The 22,184-nt window shown below is 38.6% G+C and overlaps 1 protein-coding gene across 7 annotated transcripts in view; it reads right to left on the minus strand.

Moving 5' to 3' along the window:
- Nucleotides 1–22,184, minus strand: part of LYRM4 (LYR motif containing 4) — a 92,093-nt gene that overhangs the window by 24,603 nt on the left and 45,306 nt on the right. For 2 of the 7 annotated variants that reach the window (XM_037381752.1, XM_037381748.1), the window contains one exon: nt 14,608–14,736. The exons of 3 other annotated variants lie outside the window; for them this stretch is intronic. In XM_037381752.1, the coding sequence (XP_037237649.1) occupies nt 14,623–14,736 (114 nt within the window). In that variant the 3' untranslated portion in view covers nt 14,608–14,622. Of the gene's footprint in view, nt 1–14,607; nt 14,737–19,296; nt 19,414–22,002; nt 22,116–22,184 lie in introns of those variants that run through there. 2 more of the 7 variants (XR_005103396.1, XR_005103395.1) reach the window with 2 other exon arrangements.

The raw sequence follows: 22,184 nt of genomic DNA on the forward strand, positions 1-22,184 counted from the left end.
TGGTCTGCAGATTCACTTTATGCTTTGCTGTTATTCAGCATCAATCCAAATTACAATAAAGAGGACATACAGTTATTCATTCATAAAATTCAAACTGACAACATGCGAACATTTACTAAAGACATAGGTTTAGAAATAAGAGAAAAACCCCAAACAATTAACCTATCTATACTGAGGTAGGTTCCATCAAAAATACCTCTCTTCCTCATTCATCTCATCTTTTCCTTCCCTTACAAGGTAGCAGACAGGTTTCCAGCTTTTGTCCGCATCCCCCCTTCCTGACAAAGTACCTTTGTTTTCACAGCTGGTTCATTACTGGGTACACATCCACTCACCCCACCTCTATGCAATGAAGGATATCCAATCTCTCTCTCTTCAGCAAAGCAAACCTCAATATATTAACTTCTAACTTTTATATTGTGTGTCAAATACATGACAAATGTTGGTGCCCTGAAATCTAGCTGCATTTTATTACGTAAAACTTAACAAAATTAACCCTGTAAAACACTAGTATTTCATGCAAAGTATATTAAAGATTAATATCATATTGATGAAAACACTAATCTTCTTAATCTTTGTAAAGGAAATGCAGGGGTCACAACTCCATTAGGTCCCCATACCTCACTGACCTTCCTTGATCACCATGAGACCGTGGCTGCAGAAAGTACAAATATCTGTACAGGTTCCTATCTGCACACATAATCTAAGATGCAAAACAGAATCACCAATCTACTTCTTATATATATAATTGAGTAATTTAAAGCAGGTTACATTTAATAGGTGATTTTTAATACACAGCTCAGATACCCTAGGTTATTTCCCTGCCATATTTTCTGAGTAAGCATAAAGTGGCATTGAAATAAAAAAACCAAACCAACCCACAACAAAGCAATAAAACACAGAACCGTGCAGCATATCTGATAATGGTATTCGAATTCAGCACATAAGGAGAAGCAGGAAACAACCAAACAACTTTATTTTATTTTATAAAAATCAGATTCACAAGTTAGAGCAGAACTTGGGCAGATCTAAATCAACATTTTCTGCAGCAGAAATATTGCCTAAGCTCTTTTAGAACTTGCTTGAATGCCAGAGCAAATATTTTCATTTCACTGACCTTGCTAGGCAACTCCCCAACATAAAGTGTATAGTAAAACCACTCTTCAGCAATATCAAGCCTGGAATATTTATTCAAAACATTTGCGATTCACAAAAACAAACTAATTCTGCACATATTCAAACTATGAACTCCACTTTGTGTACTAAATAGTATAACAGAACCTCATCTAAAAGAGGTTTCCAAATGGGAGAAGAAGTGGTGGTGGTGAGTGGGTGCTCTTCTATACATTAGTGCTAAGATTTGACCTTTGGAGCCACCACTGACTAAAATTAGCATGCTTCACTTCGAGCTTGTCTGGATGCACTGTGCCACTGCTCTACAGTGCAATTAGCAACAGGATTTAGAAGCATTATAAGTTATTTTCTTATGAGAAAATAAAAGGGCATATTAGGATGTAAGCTGTAATTCTGTTTGTACTTTTCTCTCTGATATACCTAACACTGTGCAGACCTAGAAGACTACACCTTTCCATCTGCACCACCAACATTTAGAATATATGTTTAGCTACTGCTGTAGCCACTAAATAATAGAAATGTTAGTGTGGAAGAGGTTCTATTGTTGTGGTCTTACATGGCACAGCTTATATAGTAGTATCATTACATTCCAGGTCCCACTATTTTGGAACACCTAGTCAGTTTTGAAAAAAATCTTGTTCTTCCATAACAGTTGTGATTCTTTAAGAGCCATCGAGATCATATCTTGCTCTTCTCTGACTCTGCGGTTGATCCTATTCTGTTAAGTAGATGAACAGGGAGCTTTTACTGAACAAAGAGTTATTATCATCCAGTTTCACAACATGGTTGAACGTAATGTTCAATGGGATTATTTAAGCAAGAAGTATCTTTCTGAAACGAACTGAATTCGTAATGACTGCTGCTGCTTTAGTTGGCTGACAGTGAATTTCACCCATTATTGAGAGATACGTAGATGAAATAGGAAGATTTCTACCACATACAAACCCAAAAGCAACATCTATTAGTGTTAACAAGGGAAGACAGCAGAAAACATGCCTGCCTTTTGAAGGTTGTTTTCTAGGATTTTTGGTGCTCAGCCTAGTATTGTACACAATAGCAAAACGGCTATTACTGTCTTCATGGTTAAAGCCTGATTCTTACAAATACAGAAAAACTTGTTTGTTTCCTGTATTGTTATTTGTTATTGTCATACATATTGTTATTTGCTGGTCTCTGATCCACATTCTCAGTGGAAACCCATCTCAGCAAAAGTGCTGTGAATTTCATTCTTGTCTTTGAAAGGATCAAACAAGAAATACACATAGACAGATGAGTTATTTCTGACAAAGAATTACAAGTAGGAAAGAAAGAAAGGACAAGATCATAGTCACTGTTGTCTTAATACTTCAAAAGAGAAACGTTAAAGATAGAAAGGTCAAGTACCTTACTTTTTTTTTTTTGAGGCCATCTTACAGTTTGACAAGCTTTTCCATAAAACCTCCAAACCTCTAACCAAGAAACCAATTCCCATTGATGCCCATTCCCTGCTTTGTTTTTTACCTTCCTTAGTAATGGTATCCAACTAACAGATTGGAAATCCTGTACAACCACAAAAATCGCAATGCTCTTCATAGTGGTTTTTACTGCCCTTTGGACTGAAACAGTCCTGAAGGAAAAGGGAAATTCACTGCTGTACTTTCCTGCTGGCCATTTTCTGTAAACCTCTGTAAATAAAGCACAGAAATAGCTTGTCCATTTCTGAATTTCACAGCAGAAATTGGAAACCGAGTAACAGCTGGGAATTGATCAGATAAGTATTGGAAAATGAGGACTAGGTGACACAGGTTGGATTAGATATAGAATATGCAGAACAGACCTTCACATTAGACTATATTCACAGCCATAAGCTAGCAGAAGGTATTTAGAAAAACAAAACTAGAACAACTGGAGTAGAAATATGTACTGACGTAACACCTGGACTTAAAAAAACTTGTGACAGAAGATTATGAAGTGACATGCAAAAGGTCCCAAAGACAAGGAAATAAAAAATACTGTGGGAACTGTGATACTGTCTCCGGGCAACCTGATGGTACTAATGGCTTCATCTTTAAAAAGCAGTTTTCTGGGGTTAAGGGGGAAATAAATAGGTTGGTTATTTTTTACTTACTACCTCTATGTCACTTGAAATATTTTGTAAAGTACCCACTGGAAATTTCCCCCTTAATTACCTGAGTATCAACTTGTGAACTGTGAAAAGTCAGAAGAGTATATGTAGAAAAATTTAAAAACACATTAAGTGTTATTGGAAGAAGTACAGTCACAGATTACTTGAAAGTAGGATGTTATCAGCTATCACTGCTCATATTTTTGTTTACACATCCCTCCTATGCTACAACAAAGATACTCACTTTGCTAGAATCCAAGCAGCTCCAGAAAGCCGGGCACTTGGTACAGGCGTGGTAGCTAATGAGCTCAGTCCCACAAGACTCTGCAGCTAAAGATGCACACACTGCGTACCAGGCTGAACAGAGAAAGATGGTGACAGAGCTGGGAGTTCAACTGCATCCCTGAACAACCTTCACAAGTCCTGCGGGTTTGCTGGCCTGCTCAACGCCCATGGTTTTGACAAAATGTGCGGCTGGTTGCATGACATGAGTCATGCATGAACTGCTTACAAGTGCTAAGGAGTTCAAAAAACCAGGCTCTCCACCCCTGCTCCTCCAAAAGTTTATTGCTTAGTCTAGAGTGTTTACAGTGGGAATTGGCTGCACAAGGTGTTTTCCTCTTGTTCTGTCTATCCACAAATTGTGTATGCTGCTCGTGAAATGAAATTATAAACTATTTATCACAAGCAGACCAACGTATAAAACTTTCACTCATTAATACAGAAAAGCAGATCAGGAGGAAAGGGTACTAGAGAGGAAGGTACTTGGCAAATTGACCACTATCTATAAAATGACAATCTAAAAACTACAAGTACCATTTTAAGCTCTTCACTTACAATGTAAAACCCTTATAGAGAACCAAATTAAAGTAAAAAGAGTTGCTGGACAATGATGCACAGAATCTGCTAGAATTTGACACTCCCAAAAGAGCAACGTTGCAGTTACTGATTGCCAGTGCATACCTGTAAAGCATCAGCTTCAATATTGCACAAAAGGCAGCAACTTAAACAAAACATTGAAGCATCTCCATGGATCTGCTCTTCAAAAAGATTTAAAGCCACTGATTTGCAAATGCAACACAGTTGTTTTAACTATGGGGAAAAAAGCTAAGGCTTGTTTGAATCTTGTCCTAGTTAGCAAAAAGGAGTCTAATCCCCCAGGATGATTTGAATAAATATATGTATTTTTTGCAAGGGTGACATAACAGTAGTAAAAAATTACTTCATACCAGAGGGTGAACATACACATTTCTGAAAAAGGAGTAACTTAAAACAGTCTTGTTATCAGAAAGTGCATTCCTCAGCAGTGATACTGACACTTTCCAAAGTGTGTGTGTGTAAGGCATCCAGGCCAAACGCATGGCAATGATGCTTTTCAAAACATAAAAAAATATTAGAGGTTTGCCACTTGCTGAGATAAATTACTGTAAATGAAAGAGATGACAGAACTTTTCAGGTACAAACATTTTGAAATTCAGGTGCTCATCTCTCAACACATTACTTCTTTAAATATCCTAAGAAACAACATGCACGTGTCCTTTGGAGCAAAGTAAAAATTGAAGAACTGTGTTTCAGCTTCAGTCTGCCTTTACTACCACAAACGCTACTCTCTGACTCCTGAGACTGTTGAGAAAACTGCCTATTCACATTTGCATCCATTAGAAACAGACTCAAGCTCATGCCAAATATAAGTAAGCCTTTGACCAAACTCAGCACCTATTTTACACAAAGCCTACACAGAGGCACCAACACACAAATCTTTCCACAAGCTCTTATTTTCCTTTCTCCTAGCATGCTCTTTATAAAACAAGAAACACACAATGCATCCATCTAAACTGAGGAAAACCACAGCATTTCTGTCCTTGGAGGTGCAAGGCGCAGCATTAGCTCAGTTTATTTCTAGTTACCAAGGATCATCACACAGCTGCTGGTGCTGGAACCTGCCAGATATAATACATAAATGGAGCTGTGGCTGCAGGGCCAAGATTCCAGCACACTCATCACAGGGACACAACATTTTATAGGATACATAAGAACAGGTAACAGTCATGGTGTAACTCTACTAAATCCCCAGTTCATGGATCTGCATATTCATTATTATAAAAGATGTTCTCTTCAGGAAGACCATTGTTCTATAGACTTAGTGGAGGAAAATGTGGAAGTTAAATCCTGTTCTCACTGAATCCATTAGCAAAAGTCCAATGTGCTTTAGGTGGGATCACACTTTATTTAATGGGATAATTTTTTAATTTGGTAGTACGACTTATTAAATCTGAGAGAGAAAAGAATTTTTAAAAAGACATTATTCAAATTATTCTTTCTTAGATTTTTTTAGAAACAAAGGCTTCTTCAGCTCAACACTAACTGGCTGCCTCAGCAAGCTCAAAAGTACCCATGTATCCAGAAAATAAATTTAATTGGAGACATGGAAATTTTCAATTTATAAGGTTCCTACTCACATCTGTTTACCTCTCTGCCACTGAAGAATTGAGGAAATACACCTATAAACCAAACAGAAACTACCAAACTGTACCAATAAAAAGGTGTTTTAAGAGCAAGAGAGAGGCTTGTAAATGGTACATGAATCGATAAGACTGTGGTTCTTCATGGAGACTAAAGATCAATAAATGACCCTGCATTATTACAGTGATGCTTGTAAAGGATTTTGTTAGCATTCCAGAGAAGATGCGATTACAGGGCCCATCAGTGCTGTGCAACTTTGTCACACACTGCAATAAAGCCCTGCTTTTTACCTCTGCAACCAAAAACCCTGAGAGATTTTTGCCTTGTTTCCTGCAGTGATGTAAGAAGCATTCACCACCAATCATGAAACATTGGCTAATCATAGGTACCGTGCTCTAAAAACAGTCTTGATCAAAGCTTTGTACAGCCCAGAGTTCTCCTAAGTGCTGCAGAAAGTTTCTAAGGTTCACTTACTACGAAACGTTGCATTTGAGCCAGTGGTGTGTTACATGTCATAGGCAGGTCACATTTTGATCTTATTTAAGGTATAAAAATTGCCATCTTTCTTTACTGTCAGCATGAAATCAATACGCTACTTTGCATAAGACTCATAAGACTGAATTTTGGCAATGGTGGACAGAAAACGACAGCCATGCTACTGCTTGCTTACTGTGCTCAGCTGGCAGAAGGAAAACAGAAGCCACTGAGAGAATCTGCATTTTCCTTACTGTCAATAAATCAATTTCATAGCTGCAGAGAAACATGCCTGCACTTGGCAAGGGCTACACTTAAAAACAAAAATAGAAGTATCATTGTTTTAGTGGACATTATGGAAGCGCAATCCCTCAAGTGAATCTGATGCATTAATAACACCTCTTTAATCACTAAATGGTTTCTGCAGACATGAAATGGAATATTTTACTACTATTTTCAGCCATCTGTACTACTTTTTCTTTCAGCTTAGGTTTGCCAAAACTGTACTGGAAGTCCCTGTAATTTATGCCATCACGTGCTTCTTAGAATCAACACACCAAATAAATGTAACACTAGTGTCACTAGCACCAACTACTGAACAAGGGTTCACACTGGCAGAAGCACAATTCAGTTGTGTGTACAGCTGAAGCCTGCTAATTATTCTACTTTAAGGTTTCTTTCAGTAATAAAGGTAATTCAGAAGGAAGCTCGCCTACAAGTTATAACACGTTGATAGGACTCAGAAAGCCATTGCTAATTTCCTTGTTCAAACACATGCTCTTGTCATTGTGGACAAGTCTTTTGGAGTGCATCTACGCTGAGCTTTTACTTTATACATGGAGCACACTTTTAAATTGAATTCCTTCATCCTCCATGCTTTGCTCCACGTGGTGGCCCAGCATCTCAGAGTACATGGGCTGGATTCTGCTCTGATTGAATTGCGTTGCAGATCTTCTCCAGAAGCACACCGCGTGTGCCCCAGCAGTAACTGAGCACAAAGCTGTCAGGACTAGACAACAGCTAGTCCACAGTAAAAATCAAATCCCAAAGCATATACAATGCAGACATCAGGCTCTTCACACAAAGGATTCTGCTTTACTGATATGTTTTACAGATCTGCTCTATGCATTAATGCAGACATTGTCTCAACTTTTTCAGCTCCCCAACAGACTGTATCTTTTGGGGACGGTGATGTTTGAGCCCACATCTATTTGGCAGTCATGCTGCTTGTACCAAGTTCAGCAGGTCCTTCCACCACCACTCCGTTATTTCTTCGTTATTATGATAATTGCTTTCATGGCCCGGAGGTGAGCAAGATAACTTTCTAACAAACACTAAAAAATAAACCAGGGAGTGAATGATACTGCTCTTATTCCACAACAATAGAACAAGTTACCTTTCAGCTGGATCAGCTTTGTTCATCTAAATAACCATTTTGGCTTCACAAACGGAGACACTATCACAACAAAGGTGAGGAGCTGCTTGTTTTGACACTGAAAACATGTCAACCGAACTATGGCCAGAAGCACAGACATAAAAGTGCCACAAAACCTTCAAAAACAGACAGGAAATTTAAATTTATAATATTTACAGCATTTAATCTATTCACAATAGAGACTCTTCTAAATACTAGCACAAAAAGCAGGGGCACAATACACAGCCTGGAAGTTCAGAGTGAAAAGCACCAGTTCAACTAACAATGATTTCAGAAAGATCACAAAACCTTGTAGAGGTTTCTCTTTGGAACAGGTTCTTGCGGTTGAAAATTATTATTCTCTATTAATATGTAACCTGATGTCAACTCTTGTTCTACTTTGTGGTATACTACTATTTCCCCTCCCTTCCCTGCATTTCTCACCAGTTCAGCAAAATGAATAGCATGTAAACTAAAAAGGGAAAAAACAGAAAGCAAACACCTTTATGCAGATAAGCAGTATTATCTGAGGTAGCACACCCAAATTTATTTGCAAACATAATTAGAGAAAGGCTGCTGCAAACTGACAAGTCAAAAGAAGGCTAACACAGGTAGCAGCAACACGATTGACCAATTATCCACTGCAGTAGAAAAGGATTACTTAGGAGGAAAAGACTTACAGATACATATGGGAAATAAAGTGATTTTTTTCTTCCCTTTTATGCTGTTTCTTTAAAGAACAGCAGCTAAAACCAGAACTAATACGTAGAGCTGGAGGGCAATTCTGTACAAGGCAACTGTCACACACAAACGGTGTGTTTCATCGCTTTGGTAGAGATGTATTTGTGAGCTGCAATGGTGCTGAGCAAGCCTGCGGTTTTCCTCACAATTTCCTGGATAAGTTGTGTACTTTTTTCCCCACTTTGCCTTAGGGCAAACAGTTTCACCACACAAGCTTTGTCATTGAGGACTTCTCCCAAAGCTAATTTACAAGCTGTTTTTCACACACCAATTCCCGAGGAGCATTTCTAGCACAACACGTGGCCTGACAACTGTAAGTACACATCAGTGGCCTAAGAAGTTCTAACCCTTCAGCTGAGGTACAGCAACTGGCTGCACCTGCGCTCCTAGTCTACCAGGATGCAAAATTAAGTAAGCTTACTTAGGTACCCATAGTTTTTATTTGTGCTGCAGCAGGCTAGGGATGTGCCTGCAGCTGGCTACTGCATCTCAGCTGAGGTAGCAGCAACTGTCAGCAGAAGGACCTGCTGCACCAAACCTAGCTCAGCTGCTCACATTTGCCTATAACGTCAAAGCTCTTCCCCAGCCCCATCTCTCATTCAGTACAGTAACAAAATGTAGGTATTTGTAGAGTGCCTTCTATGAACAATTAAGCTAAAACTACCAAACATGAAGAAAGGAAAAAATTATAGTAAGTGAAATGAGGATAATGGGGAAGGAAGAAGACTGGGGAGGAAGGCAAGTACGAAAAAGGAAGAAGATAACTGGGTTTAAAAATTGTCCATTATGGCAGGAAAATACATATCTCCATTAACTGAAATGGTCTAAATTTGCAAATTCATCAAATATCACTCAAGTAAATCAAAGCAAAGATCTGTGCCTTCTAGAAGTTTTTGCTCAATGTTGAAAAGTTAGACTGAAGCAATAATTTTAGGTTCAGCAGACTGTGATCTATGGTAACGTTCAGTTATCGACTGGTAGGGGCAGATTAAAAAGAAATTTCACACAGTATTCCAATACCTATGCTAATATCATTGACAAAAAGACATTTTGGCAGCATTTGGCACTAAATAAATTGAAGCTGCTGATACATATTTAATATGGAATGTTATCTCCTCGCAGGCTATGGCCCAGCTGAGAATGGTCAGCATGAGAGGAAAATCTGAGAGTGATGCCGCATATTAAATCATTAGAAAACTTTCTTGCACATATTCCAAGTTAGTCTTGGCAGAATTATTACTCAGAAGCACCGGAGATCACGTGCCTGTTATCTTTGACCTGTGAGAAGCAACAGCCCTGAAGCCGTCCTCACTCGTGTGGTTGGGTTGACGTTTCTGTGCAGTCTACCGTGGGCTCCCCCTCTGCTGCTTGACTCTGCTAGGAACTGCTTGTTAAGTGATTGGTCCTCTGGTCTGGGGGCTGCCCAGAAACCAGCCTCCTGTTTCTCTAAGGTGGAACTGCTGAACAGAACATCTACTGCTGAAAGATGCTCTTTGCATACCTTTGATTAAGGTCCCATTGCATCTTTCAGAAGCTGAGAGATGTTATTCTGCAGCTTTTAAGTACCAGTGGCTGTGATTTGATGCATGTTTTATCCCGTTACTGGCTATCACTGTCACTCAAAAAAAGCAACCATGCCCCTTCCTGTATTTTTTCCTCCCCACTCTGCTCCTGCTGACACCAACATCTGTACAGCTGTTTGGTGAAGTGACTGGGAAAGTGGCCAGGCTAACCACCACCACCACTTTAGTACCTGTGTGGAAAAAACAGCTTCCTAGCCAGCCTGATCCCCTTTCCCCTGTGCCACACCACTACTCATACCATACAAGGGACCAGGCAGGACTGTTGTGGCAGTGCCAATTTAAAGCTTTTCTTCAACTACAGACTGATGGTTGCAATCTACCCCCATGAAATACTTTGGTTTGAAACACGTATCTTGCGTTGTCTTCCCTGAGCTGCTGAGTGACTTGGTTTAACCTACATCACAGGTACGTCTCGGTGAGGCAACCAATTGATCTTTCTGAAGTGCTGAAGTTTCTGCTTGAAAGCCAACAAAATTCTTCAGAATACCTGAATATCAAATATACTACACAAGATCTCATTTGCAATTGTGTTCAAACTGCAAGAAGAAAAAAAATGTGCCAAAAGTAACAGTTTTAAGCTACCGAGAAAGCAATTAAAGCAACAGCTACATTACAAAATAAGTTACTACTACTACAACAAAGATGCTTTTTAAGGAAAAAAAGTACAGCAGTTCTATACAAAGTATAGCCAGCATGTTTTGCAAACATCAATAAAGAAAGCAAAATTTGTGCCCTTGGTGACAGCTCTGTTTGACAGTAGCAGGAGCCTTTTCATTTCCCAGTACACCGGGTACTACTTTACATCAAATATATTTATTAGAACAGCAACAGCTATTTTCTGTGTCCGTCTTACCTGAAGAAAAGTATGTGGAAAGTACTATTGCACAATAACATTAGATCCTTGCTGCGCATTTTTGTAGGGGTTTCTTCAGATCACTACAGGGCATTAACCTTTCATTTCAGGTAAGTAATGAACAATGACTTTTCCAACAAAGGAAATCAGCTGTGTTACCAATGGTAACTCCACTTTTAAATACATGCACTGACCCCCTGTGCATACACTTGTTATTTATTTTTTTTTAAAAAAAATCAATTCTGGTATGAAATGAGAAAGGTTCCTTTTGGCTTTACCTTGAGCTGATAATGAACAAACCCTCAGTGAAGCCTACTCCCAAGGAAGTCTTCCTTAATAGCACCGATTAAAAATAAAATGAAGTTTCTACTTCGGAAGCGAGATGTATTGCTTCCTGCTCCCCTTCACCAGGGTACCTTGTAATTGGACCAGTGCTAATTGGACACATCAGCCAAACAATTTAATTTAAAAAGGGGAGAAAAAAAAAAAAGACTCCAATTTCCCTTGGTTTCTAACAGAGTTAGTGTCATCGACCAACACCAATATGTTGAACTGTGAAATCAACACAAGACCTTAATTACACCGGGGAATAGCACAGGAACACTCTGGTGGGGGTCCTTCTTTTTCATTTTACTTATGTACCAAAGTAACGTACATCTTCAAGCAGAAACACAAAAGTGTTTCTTAAAGAACCTTCTCTTATTTAACACATCTTGTACAACAGTAGGATGGGCAGAATAGGTGCAACTACCACAGGCTGCAAAATGTCTCTGTAACATTGATGTGATTTTGCATCTGTATCAAATCATCAACTATAGAACAGGTTACATTTTTTTGCCTAACATCAGGGCATATAATTTACAAAGGAGGTGGTAAAAGCTGACAGATTCAGGACAGCAAGCTATAAGAAACAGAGACATAATTAAAAAGTAGGTTACTTTTTAGGCAGACACTAATTGGGAAAGACTTGCATCTCTCTGTTTTTTGTTTATATGTAATGGTGGTCAAACCCACATAAATAATACCAGGGAGGTGAAAATCTTAAGTACCTGGGGGAATGCAGTAACAACTAATACTTATTTTTCCTTTCTCACTTTGCTTCATTCTGTTAATTCATCCTTAAACCTTGTGCCCTTAAATCTTCTCTTCCTTTCATCATTTCTCCTACTGACAAGGCTTCTTCCTTTCCAAAAGCAGCAGTTGTGAACTACTTCCTTATTTCCCAAACAAACTTCCTCCATGAAGCGGCACACACCAACCCCTTCTCAGCAGGACGTGTAAGAGCCTGGGAGAGGTGCTGGAGAAGAAAGGAGAGCTAGAGGAGACTCTGTCTTGCATCTTCTAATGCCGCCTTTTCCTTTGTACTTTTTGTATGGCAAAACCACTAAAAAGGATGCGCTAAAAACATGCATCCTACTACTTCCTTCCTTAAATTCCATATATTTGCATTCATAATTAATTTTGTTTATGAATTCTAAGACATTTTATTTCATGTTAATAGGATGATAGCCTTTAATTTTCTACAAAACACTTGGAATGTTTTTGCTGCAGCAATATATAGTTGCATAACGGCTCAATGTGTTTTATTAAACTTCATTGATACTTCCTTAATATTCTGGATGCAGAAACTAGAATGCAGCAAACTGCTGATGGGCTGCATTTCTAAATTTTGTATTGCCTCAAATACTAGCTCAGTAAAGACTTAAAAAGTAAAAAAAAAAAAAAAGAAGCCCCAAGAGATCAGACAGACTGCTATTCTAATTTGTTATGAAAAGGCAGATTCAGGAGAGATTTCTGATTCTAGCAGTATAAAATTCACAAGCCCAGAAAGCCTCTCTTTTCTTTTTTCCCATAGAATAAAATACATAATGCCACATGTTAAAACAATGTTAAAATGCATAATCAAAGACATAAAAGATGACTTGACATTTATCTGCTGAATTAAACAGGGATTACAGCACATTTTGTATTTTTAGACCTTCTGCCATATAATTTAGTTTCAATCAACATATAAATGTGAAGGAAACAGTTCCCACAGTGAACCTCTAGATTCCACATTAATCATTGCTCTGAAAGACCATTTAATTACAGCAAGAATGAAATACATCTGGATAGTTCCCCAAAATTGCTCTACATTCTCCCCAGAATTTTCTGCCATGTTCTGGTCTTTGTATGAGACCCCTTGCTTCCTGCTAACATTCAGGGAAGCTCTGACTGCAAAAATAAGATACAAATACAGATTTCTGCTATTCAGACTGCCTAGTAACTGTATACACCGGCTACTTCCCCTGCCCATCTCCTTGAAAGTGGTTTGCCAGAGAAAATTATAGAAACATGATAATGTCCAAATAGTTACATAAGGAAGATTTTGAAGATTCCTCCAACATCCTCCTTCTGTATGTTCAATCCATCATCTTGCAACCCAGTATAAAGATGCTGACTGGGCTATCCCCAGCTAGAACAGTACCTTGAAGACATCATAGTTTCCCCCTAAAGTTTAAACAGTGAGTGATTCCACAGACCTGTGGACACTGATGTAAAATTTCAACAACAAAGGACCGAAGGAGACCCAGCCACAAATGGCAGGCTTTAGCAATATACTTTCAGAGGATTAAAGAAAAATAAATCCACTGCAACAGGTATACTAGCCATTCCTGTTTATACTTATGTATTTGGAAAAGAAAGTATTCTGCCCAGGCTTTTTTGAGCCAGAAGTCACCTACAAAAAAATAGAAAGTGAATATGAATCAGAGGGCAACTATAAACTTATCCTTCATTTAAGTAATTTTAGTAACTGAATTACTTCACCATCACAAGCAAAGTCTAGCACCAAACTTACAGATGGTACCTCTTTTTAATTCTAATTTTCAAGGTAATACTTTTGCTATCACCGTGGTGACATTAATTAATACAATGTCATCTCATACTAAAGATAATGAAAAGTAAGTCAAGTTCCTATAAATAATTGTTCTTTGCATGAACTTTGTTTTAGGAGCAAACATACAATCTTAAAAAAAAGAAGAAAAGCCTCTTTATACACTGGCATGTCTAACAAAAGGGATTGCTCTGCTTAGGAATTTAAAAAAAAAAGTGCAGGTAATTACTGAATGTTGTCTCTATTAGTATGAGTACAAACTCATGAAATTAAACCTTATTGGTTTCTTGCTTTACATAACAGAGAAGTTAAAATACTTAATTGTCACGCAGAAAACAAAACAACTGCATAAGGTTGGGTTTACATTAGCACGCTGTCCAGCAACTATTCGAGTCTCTTGCGCTGTTTCTCTGCCTAATTCCCTGGTCCTCAGAGATGCCTTTCCAGACTGAAACCACGAAGCAGTTATACAGCACTGACTGACAGACTGCTATTAAACAAGCAGCTTCATTTGTTCAGGGTGTTTTGGTTGGATTGTTCAGCTGTAATGATCCTTTTCATGTAACATTACAGTTCTTAAAAAACACAATTCACTGCCACAGTGCACATAGCAGCTACTGCTACGCCAATGTGATGACCATTACTGTGAAGAATCCTCCATTAATTTACAATCAGAAACAACCACAGGTTTCACTGTAGGATCCTATAATGCCACAGCAGATCTCTGAACCTGTTCCCATTCAAGTTGGAAGCGTATTTTGTTTCAGACTGTAGAAACCTTTTAGCATTGGTTGTCACGAACCACTTTATAGCTCCATTAACAGGTGTTTTCTCAGATGTCATTAAGGGTTAACACAATCCTACTGCAGAGGGTAAAGCTGACTTAAAACACCATTGGGCTATGATGCATTCAAATTTTGTTCATAATAATAATAATAAAGAGAATGGGGTAGACTGGGAGGCTTTATTGAAAACTGCTGTTTACTTACAGACACACTCTATAAAGCAGAAGACGACTGTTACTACATGTAGAGGATGCAGGAGATTCTCCAAGCAAAACTGAGATCTAAACACAGTAGATGTAGTCCTAGCAATCTGTGAAGTGAAACATGAATGCTCTTGCAGAACTACAAAAACAAATGCATGCACACACACAATAACCAACTGAAAAAGACGCAAATATTTTTGTGGAGAAAGTGACCCTGCTCTTAAAAAGGTCACTAGGGATATACCTAGTGGTGGCAGCAGATAATGCAACATCAATATGTGTAGTCTAATAAGTACAGGTGGCTTGCACACCTATTAAAAACTTGGGTGATCATCAGCTAATAGCTCAGTGTTGCCAACGGCTTCAACAGATGTCAGATAACAGCAAGGAACAAAGGCTTGGTGAAAGAACACACAACTCTCCCCATTCTTCCAAGCACCTGCTACCCAAAAGGTGACACCACAGCCTGGGCATCATTAGGAATACTTGCCTGCATGGACATGACCTAAGTGACAGTCATTCCACAGAAGATAACAAATACAACAAATTCCTCTTATACACACATCATCACAAGGTCAGCAAGCTTTTGTCAGAACTCACCGAAAGAACTATACATTACCTGTGCTATATCCCTTATTCTACACCAAAGCTTTTTGAAGAAGTGTGCAGAACTAGCTAACTTTCTTGTCTACTGGAACAAACAGTTGTTCTCTACATATACAAGGAACAGTATTTTGCTTCTTTGCAGAAATGCAAAAATAGACTCAAAGTGATCATTCAGGAAATTGCCTAATGCGAAGGAGGCACCCTTCAAACCTATTTTCAGCAAACAAAAGCATGGGCTGTGATTACTTTTCTCACATGGTGAGAATGAAATACACTGTTCTTTGTTTTCCCCTCTACATATTTATTTTGGAATACAACTTTTCATTCCCAGTTTAGCCTTTAACTGCTTCCTGAGTGACAAATGGTGTGCTGTGGGGAAAGCAGCTTTACCTTAGACTGAAATTCTCAGCCAGCTTCACCCTCCCCTGCCTGGCTTTATTTACAGCCACACCTTGCATTACCAAGTCTTGAGCCTGCACAAAGTGCCTGCAGAAATGCTGCCGATTCAGAACGCTTCACCTACACTGAGACAGCCTGCTACACCCACTTCAAACAGGGGTAGGTGGCTCTGCAAGACAAATAGCAGGGTAGCAGCAAACCTCTGTTATAATTCTTGTTACGGCTTTGGGAATCAACTCTTTAAAAAAAAATAAAATTGATAAGAACAAAACATTAAAAAGCCAAAAGCTCTTCTCTCACCCACAAGAAAACATTAAAATCATATGTAGTGTAATTACTCACTTGAATAAACCACGATGTTCCAACATATCCCTCCTTAAGTGAAATGTCATCTATACCACATACTTTATAACTGAACATCACGAGCGAGAGGAATTTTTGTACAGCATTAAGGAAAACGTGACCAAGATTAAAAAGGAAGTGGTGAAATTCTGATGCTCCTTCCTGAGCTGGGCACTGGCAAAACGCTACAACTTCCAAGGACACTGCTCTTCCAACTAAACACCAGATTGTAAAGGCATGAATGATGACTGATGCTTCCTCACCAGCTTAAAAGATTCTGGACTGAGGATGCAATCAGAGGGTTCTGTGATGGAGCAAGTAAAAGTGACACAAAATGCTTGAAATCCCTCTGGCAAAAGAGAGGGGCAACAGCCAGATGCTGCACCCTCTGAAGGCAGGCATGGAACTATTGAACGTATTAAATGTAGAGTATGTTGTTTTGTCCTTTCTTCCCTCCCATCTCAAGCAGCCATGTTTACTTTGCTGCAGGGGCTTCAGGAAATTAAATATTCTATATTAAATATTCTTTATTCTGTAACTATTTCTGCTGAATGGATTATCTCCCCTACAGAGTATAAGGAAGCTGAACTCCTGCACAGCACAGATGCTAAATGCTTGCTGGAAGCTTGGAACAGAACAACACTGAAGGATAAACGGTTCCCTTACCAGCTCAAATACCTGTTGCCATTAGAATTTAAAAGCCAGAAAATATTTGAGTGGAAAATAAGTCTAAATAAGCAAAGAAGAAAGCAAAACCACACAGGGAATTAGAAGTCAAAACAAGGCTGAGGATGTTAAGTCTGTACTGAGGATGCAACGTTTTTACTTTTTCACTTTTTGAGTTTGGAAGTAATGGAGTGTTTTTAAAAATGTAAAAATACCTGACAGGTGCATTTATATGGCTATTTATAATGTCTAAAAACAAACCAAAACCCATCCTCATAACAAATCATATGGGCACAGTATTCTGTTAATTCCATCACAGCCATATTGTGAAACAAGTCACCTCTCAAAACATCTGAAAATAATATTCACACATGTGAATTATGTGAAGTGTGTGATATTTGGCTTTTTGGATTAAGTGATGTAAAATTATTTCTGTGGCACCTAATTTTAATTAATTTCTTTGTTTTTAAAAGCATGTATAAATAACACAACACTTAACAGAGCTAACATTTATTTTCTTAGCTGAGAGAACTATCTGAAATAACTGTAAAGTTTAGTCCTTTGAAGAGATAACTAGTTTCATGATATGACTGAAATATATACTGCAGGTTCTCTAATGAACAGAAGAATGAGGGTAGGCTATGAATTTTTTTATGGACATCCCATCTCTGCAAACATCAAAGACTTATCAGTCTTTGTTTATCAACAACTTTTTTCTTTTCAATAACTTGCCCTACACGCATTTGCAGTGGGTGACCTGAGGAAGTAGTTTATGTGGAAGGGAGATCCTGGGAGTTTCCAGGTAAACAGCATCTGCAGGACAGGTTTGCCAAACGTGGCATCACTCACAGACAGCTCTATGATGCTGTAGAGGTTTGATGCCTGTGATCTCTGACAAGGAGCCAACATGTCCTGTGCATGCTTCAGATATTCCCAGCAAGCAGCCAGGCGATCTTGCCTGTTACAAGCAGCAGAGGAAAGACTCATGCCAGGCCCCAGTGAGTAAGGGAAAAAGTCACTGTAGGCCATAAGTTGCAATGCCAGAAGAAGACCACACTTTCAGCTTTGACAGAGAAGCGATCTGCGAAATGAAAAAAAAAAAAAAAAAAAAAAAAAAAAGCACAAAAGCAACAGAGCAAACTACTGCAGCTCTAATAAGGCAGATCAACATTTCGTACACTGATGGTGCAAGGGGTTGCATTAACATTAAGTCCAGCAGGACTGACTGACAGAATGGTGAAGTGCTCTAGCTCCATCTCCTCTGGGTGCTACAGTTATCCATCACCAGCTGGCTGGAACAAAGGGGGAGAACAGTGCTGATAGACGGAAGAAAGGAACAAGATCCTGCAGTGTTTGTGGTCCTGCTATCAAGCTGGAAGTGAGCCAGAAGAGTGACAAGACCTCTGGTCCTTCAACTTCCTTATTAGAACTGACTCAGCTTGGGTAAGATCTCAAGTTGCCTCAAGGCTTATGAACCTCACAAGGCCAACTTGCAGGGTCATGAAGTCCCAAAGCAAGGCCAGGATGGAAAACCCCATTCTTGGGATCCATCTCAGCAGACCAACACTCACTGCAGCACAGGAGGATGCAAGGTCACTTAAGAAAACACCTACCCTGTAATCTTGGTAACCAGCATGAACATGCCTGAGAACGAGCCTGCAGGAAGTACCTCTGGCAAGACAGTGGCATTTGAGCGGAGACCTAACGCCAGATACACAGCCGGACTGAGGAGGAAGGAATTGCTCCTCAACTACAAGAAATGGCTGAAAAGAAATAGAAACTGAAAGATCACTGGAGAAAAATCAAAATAGAATGAAATCCGGAGCCCTCCTGCCCCCAGACCCTAGCTCCAGCCCAGGGCACTGGAGAGGAACCACAATGCTCATCACAGAAGTTTTGCTTTGTATAAACTACACCTCTTTATTATTATAGTTACCAACAGGACATTGCTGGACATTTCCCATGGATGACTGCACTTTTTGAGAGTACATATAACAGAATATCTAGAATGCCAAGTTTTGTCATGACTACAACAAACATTTTATGTAAAAAACTGAAGAGTAAAAAATGGTCATCTGAAATGCCTGCAGCTGTGCTAACACCCGCCTGCAAATATCCACACACCACAAACAACATCTCAGTGAGAAAGCTTCAAGCTTGGAATGAAACAACATTAGTGGGAGAAAAATAAATGGAAAAAGATGTCCTCTTGCTTTTTTCCCCCCTTTCACTGCTTTGGATGTACACATTGTCAAGCCTTTGAGCTTTGTTTAATTATTTTGTGTAGGGGACCGCAGTCCTCTGAGTGTTTGTGTGTGCATGCGGAGTGAACATAGAGCAAAATTCCGTAGCTACACCAACAAGTTAATAGGACTTGTAAACTACTGAACTGTTCCTCAGCTTCCACTGTTTCAGTTTCTCATTCCTCAAAACTCAATAAATCCAATACCAAACCACTGAGGAATTCTCTATCTGCTTCAATAAACATCATCTGATTAATGATAAGAAGAATGACATGGGGTGGTATTACCAAGAAGACCCATGCAGTGCAACATATTTTATCCGTCCTACTGGAAAAAAAAACCAGTTTTACTGAGAACAGTACTGCCTAGCAATGGTAGACCCTCAGAGTGGGAATTCGAGGATGCCATTACCGTATTTGTGGTCTGTCTGAGGGCTGTACAGATCTGCTGGCTTTTATCTCCCCCAAGTGGCCAAGCGAGTCCATAAGTCTGCCTTAGAGAAGCAGCTTCTTCCCTCTAGAGCATCTTCTACAGTGTCAGACGAAAAGGTTAGTGGTGGACTAAGGAAAGTTCAAAGCTGAACAAAAATTCATTAAGGAAGCACAGGAATAGCCCAGTCTCAAAAGTAACTCACTTACTCCACATATTCCCACATAACTCCTAAACTCAATTCTGAACTCCCTTTCCAGCTGAATAAACTGAATAAACTATAACTTGAAATAGTACCCATGTTTGACAGTTTACAAGTGGGTTTAATCACCTTGGTACAGATTTACTAATAATTTATAATCCAATTTGTCTTTGAAATAACTAATATTTCAAGCACCTGACATCAAAGGTATCTCAACTAGTATAATCTCACTGCAATTAATAGCCTCAAACCATTCAATTGCCATCTATCACTACTTCTCAAACAGCACTGATTACAGTTACTTTCCATTTTTCTTTAATACCTCCTGTAAATTAAGAGTAAATAAGCAAATACCCTTCACCCTTTTAGTTATATGTAGCTTTTAAGAAAATGGTGAAAAGGGTATGGAAAGAGGAAATCCTTACTGTTATTTCAGCTATACTCTAAATCTGTTACAAACATTAACGTGGCTGCAGGCGAGTTCAGACAGGATACAAACGACTGTCCTCCACTTTGCTCTTTCCTTCAATCATTAAAGTTTACTTAATATTCATGAAAAATACTTTATATCCCTGGAAGCTAAAAGCCTCTCTTCATGCACAGAACAATTACACCTCTGGCTGTACCATAAATTACCTACACTGTCAGGACAACATACTTATAACCTTATCTGGAAGACCAATCCTAGATGTGAGAGAAGAGATTTATTTTCATGCCTAATAATTAGTAAAAATGCTTTGCTGTTTATTTAAGTTATAAAGAGCGCTCTTTATTTATGTTTGTTGAATATTACCATGATCACTAGGAAATCTTTCAAAGTCAGTGAAAATTTTGAAATGGGGAATTTCCACTGATGTTTGTGCTTACTGCTCACACACACTGAATTTCCCAAGAGATATATATGCAATTTTGTGATTGATCTTCCCAAGGAAAGGTCCAGCTGGAGGCAGCTGGCTTGGGCTGGGAAAAAGCAGTCACCAAACAGGCATCTTTCTCATTATGACAGGCAAGGGTGGCACTGAAGGTGATATTAAAACACTCTTCCTGGCTTGTCAAAGCTGTCCCTGCAACTGGGATGAAACACGCACAGCTTTCCACAAACTGAAGTTCAAACGTACATGTTAATTTCCCCTCTAATTGGAAAAAAACCCAAGTAGACTTTTGTGGAAACAATTTATGAATTACAGCTTTGGCTTCAGGCATACCCTTATGGATCCACTGCTGTTTTATGCTCACAACTTTATTTATTTCTTATGGGAGGTGCTGTGCACTACAACAGCTAAGACTAAAGGAGCTGTTTTAGTCCAATTCCTGTTCTCACCCTGCAGAAGTTTTCAGAAAAAATCATGATGCTGATTGACATTGCAGTGTTTATCTATTCCCAAAGCAGTTTTTTCTCCCATGAGGTAAGAGCAAGACCCTTCCTAGATTCAGTAGGAAATACAGTAAAGACCCATAAATAAAAATATCCTTTTGATTTAAAAAAAGATTTTAAATATTTTGATCTTAAAAAATAAGGCTAAAACAAATATGTTTAAAATCTGAAAGCTGACAAGGATAGAAATCTCTGCTTATTACTACTTAATGTCACTTTCTACACCAGAAATAATCTGCAGCACATATATCAGAGAGCAGTCATATGGTTACTTTTAACAGAGAACAATGGAAATTACAGTTTGGCAAGCATATACCATGATCAAACTAAACACTGCTTTTCTGCTCTGTATAATTTACATACACAGAATTTGCTTTTTAAACAACATTGGCATTTGGAATTTGTTTATATAATAATAAAACCAGACAGCATTACTCCTATCAGGTTCCCTAGGTCTTTGTTCATCTATACAATAATGATATCCTTAGTTTGCTGCAGTAGTTGTAAAGTTTCTCTGTAACCAGTTCCTGTGTAAAAGAACGGAGTGCACAGGTAAAAGAACAAAACAAAAAATAAAGTCCTTAACTCACTACTGTTAAGAGCAGCTTTCAGTTTTGTAAACTAAGTCACTGCTGATGCTTGTTAATATGGTAGCAGAAAACAGTATTAGCCCTAGTAATTCAAGTTAGGTTTGCAGCAATTTCCAACCTATGTCAACTGGCCCTCAACCTCAAGAAAAAGCAAACTGAACAGCAATGGTCAAATACCAAAGAGAACAATCACTGGATCTCACTTTGTTCTCACTATGCACAAGCTGAGTAACAGCTGCCCTTTGTGTTCATCCTTTTGTGCATCAGATACACAAAAAAAGAAGAAAGAACTAACTCTTTAGCAGCTACATGCCCCAGTATGCACTGTACAGGTGACTTCATGCCCATCATACAATGAATACTGCACCATGGAAGTGGAAGCACAAACAGCAAGGTGGGTAAGTGGCTTTTTAATATTATTATATTGCGTATTTCTCCTGCATAAGTTTTACAGTGTATCTGTACACCAACTGTGTATAATGTAAAAGCTGTGCAATATAATAAAGAAAAATGCCACTTACCTGACTTTCCATAATTTGGTCTACAAGAATTCAGTCTCACTAGTATGCTAAATATTAGGATGTCATAGGAGAGCAAAGAGTCAGTCTTTTGATGACGAAGAATGTCATGTAGCCTAAAAAAAAAATTACAAAGAGTTTTTGCTTCTCTAAAGGAAAAAACAGACTATATTAACTTCCTGTTA

Source organism: Falco rusticolus, chromosome 3, assembly GCF_015220075.1.
Source record: "Falco rusticolus isolate bFalRus1 chromosome 3, bFalRus1.pri, whole genome shotgun sequence".
Taxonomy (NCBI): Eukaryota; Metazoa; Chordata; class Aves; order Falconiformes; family Falconidae; genus Falco; species Falco rusticolus.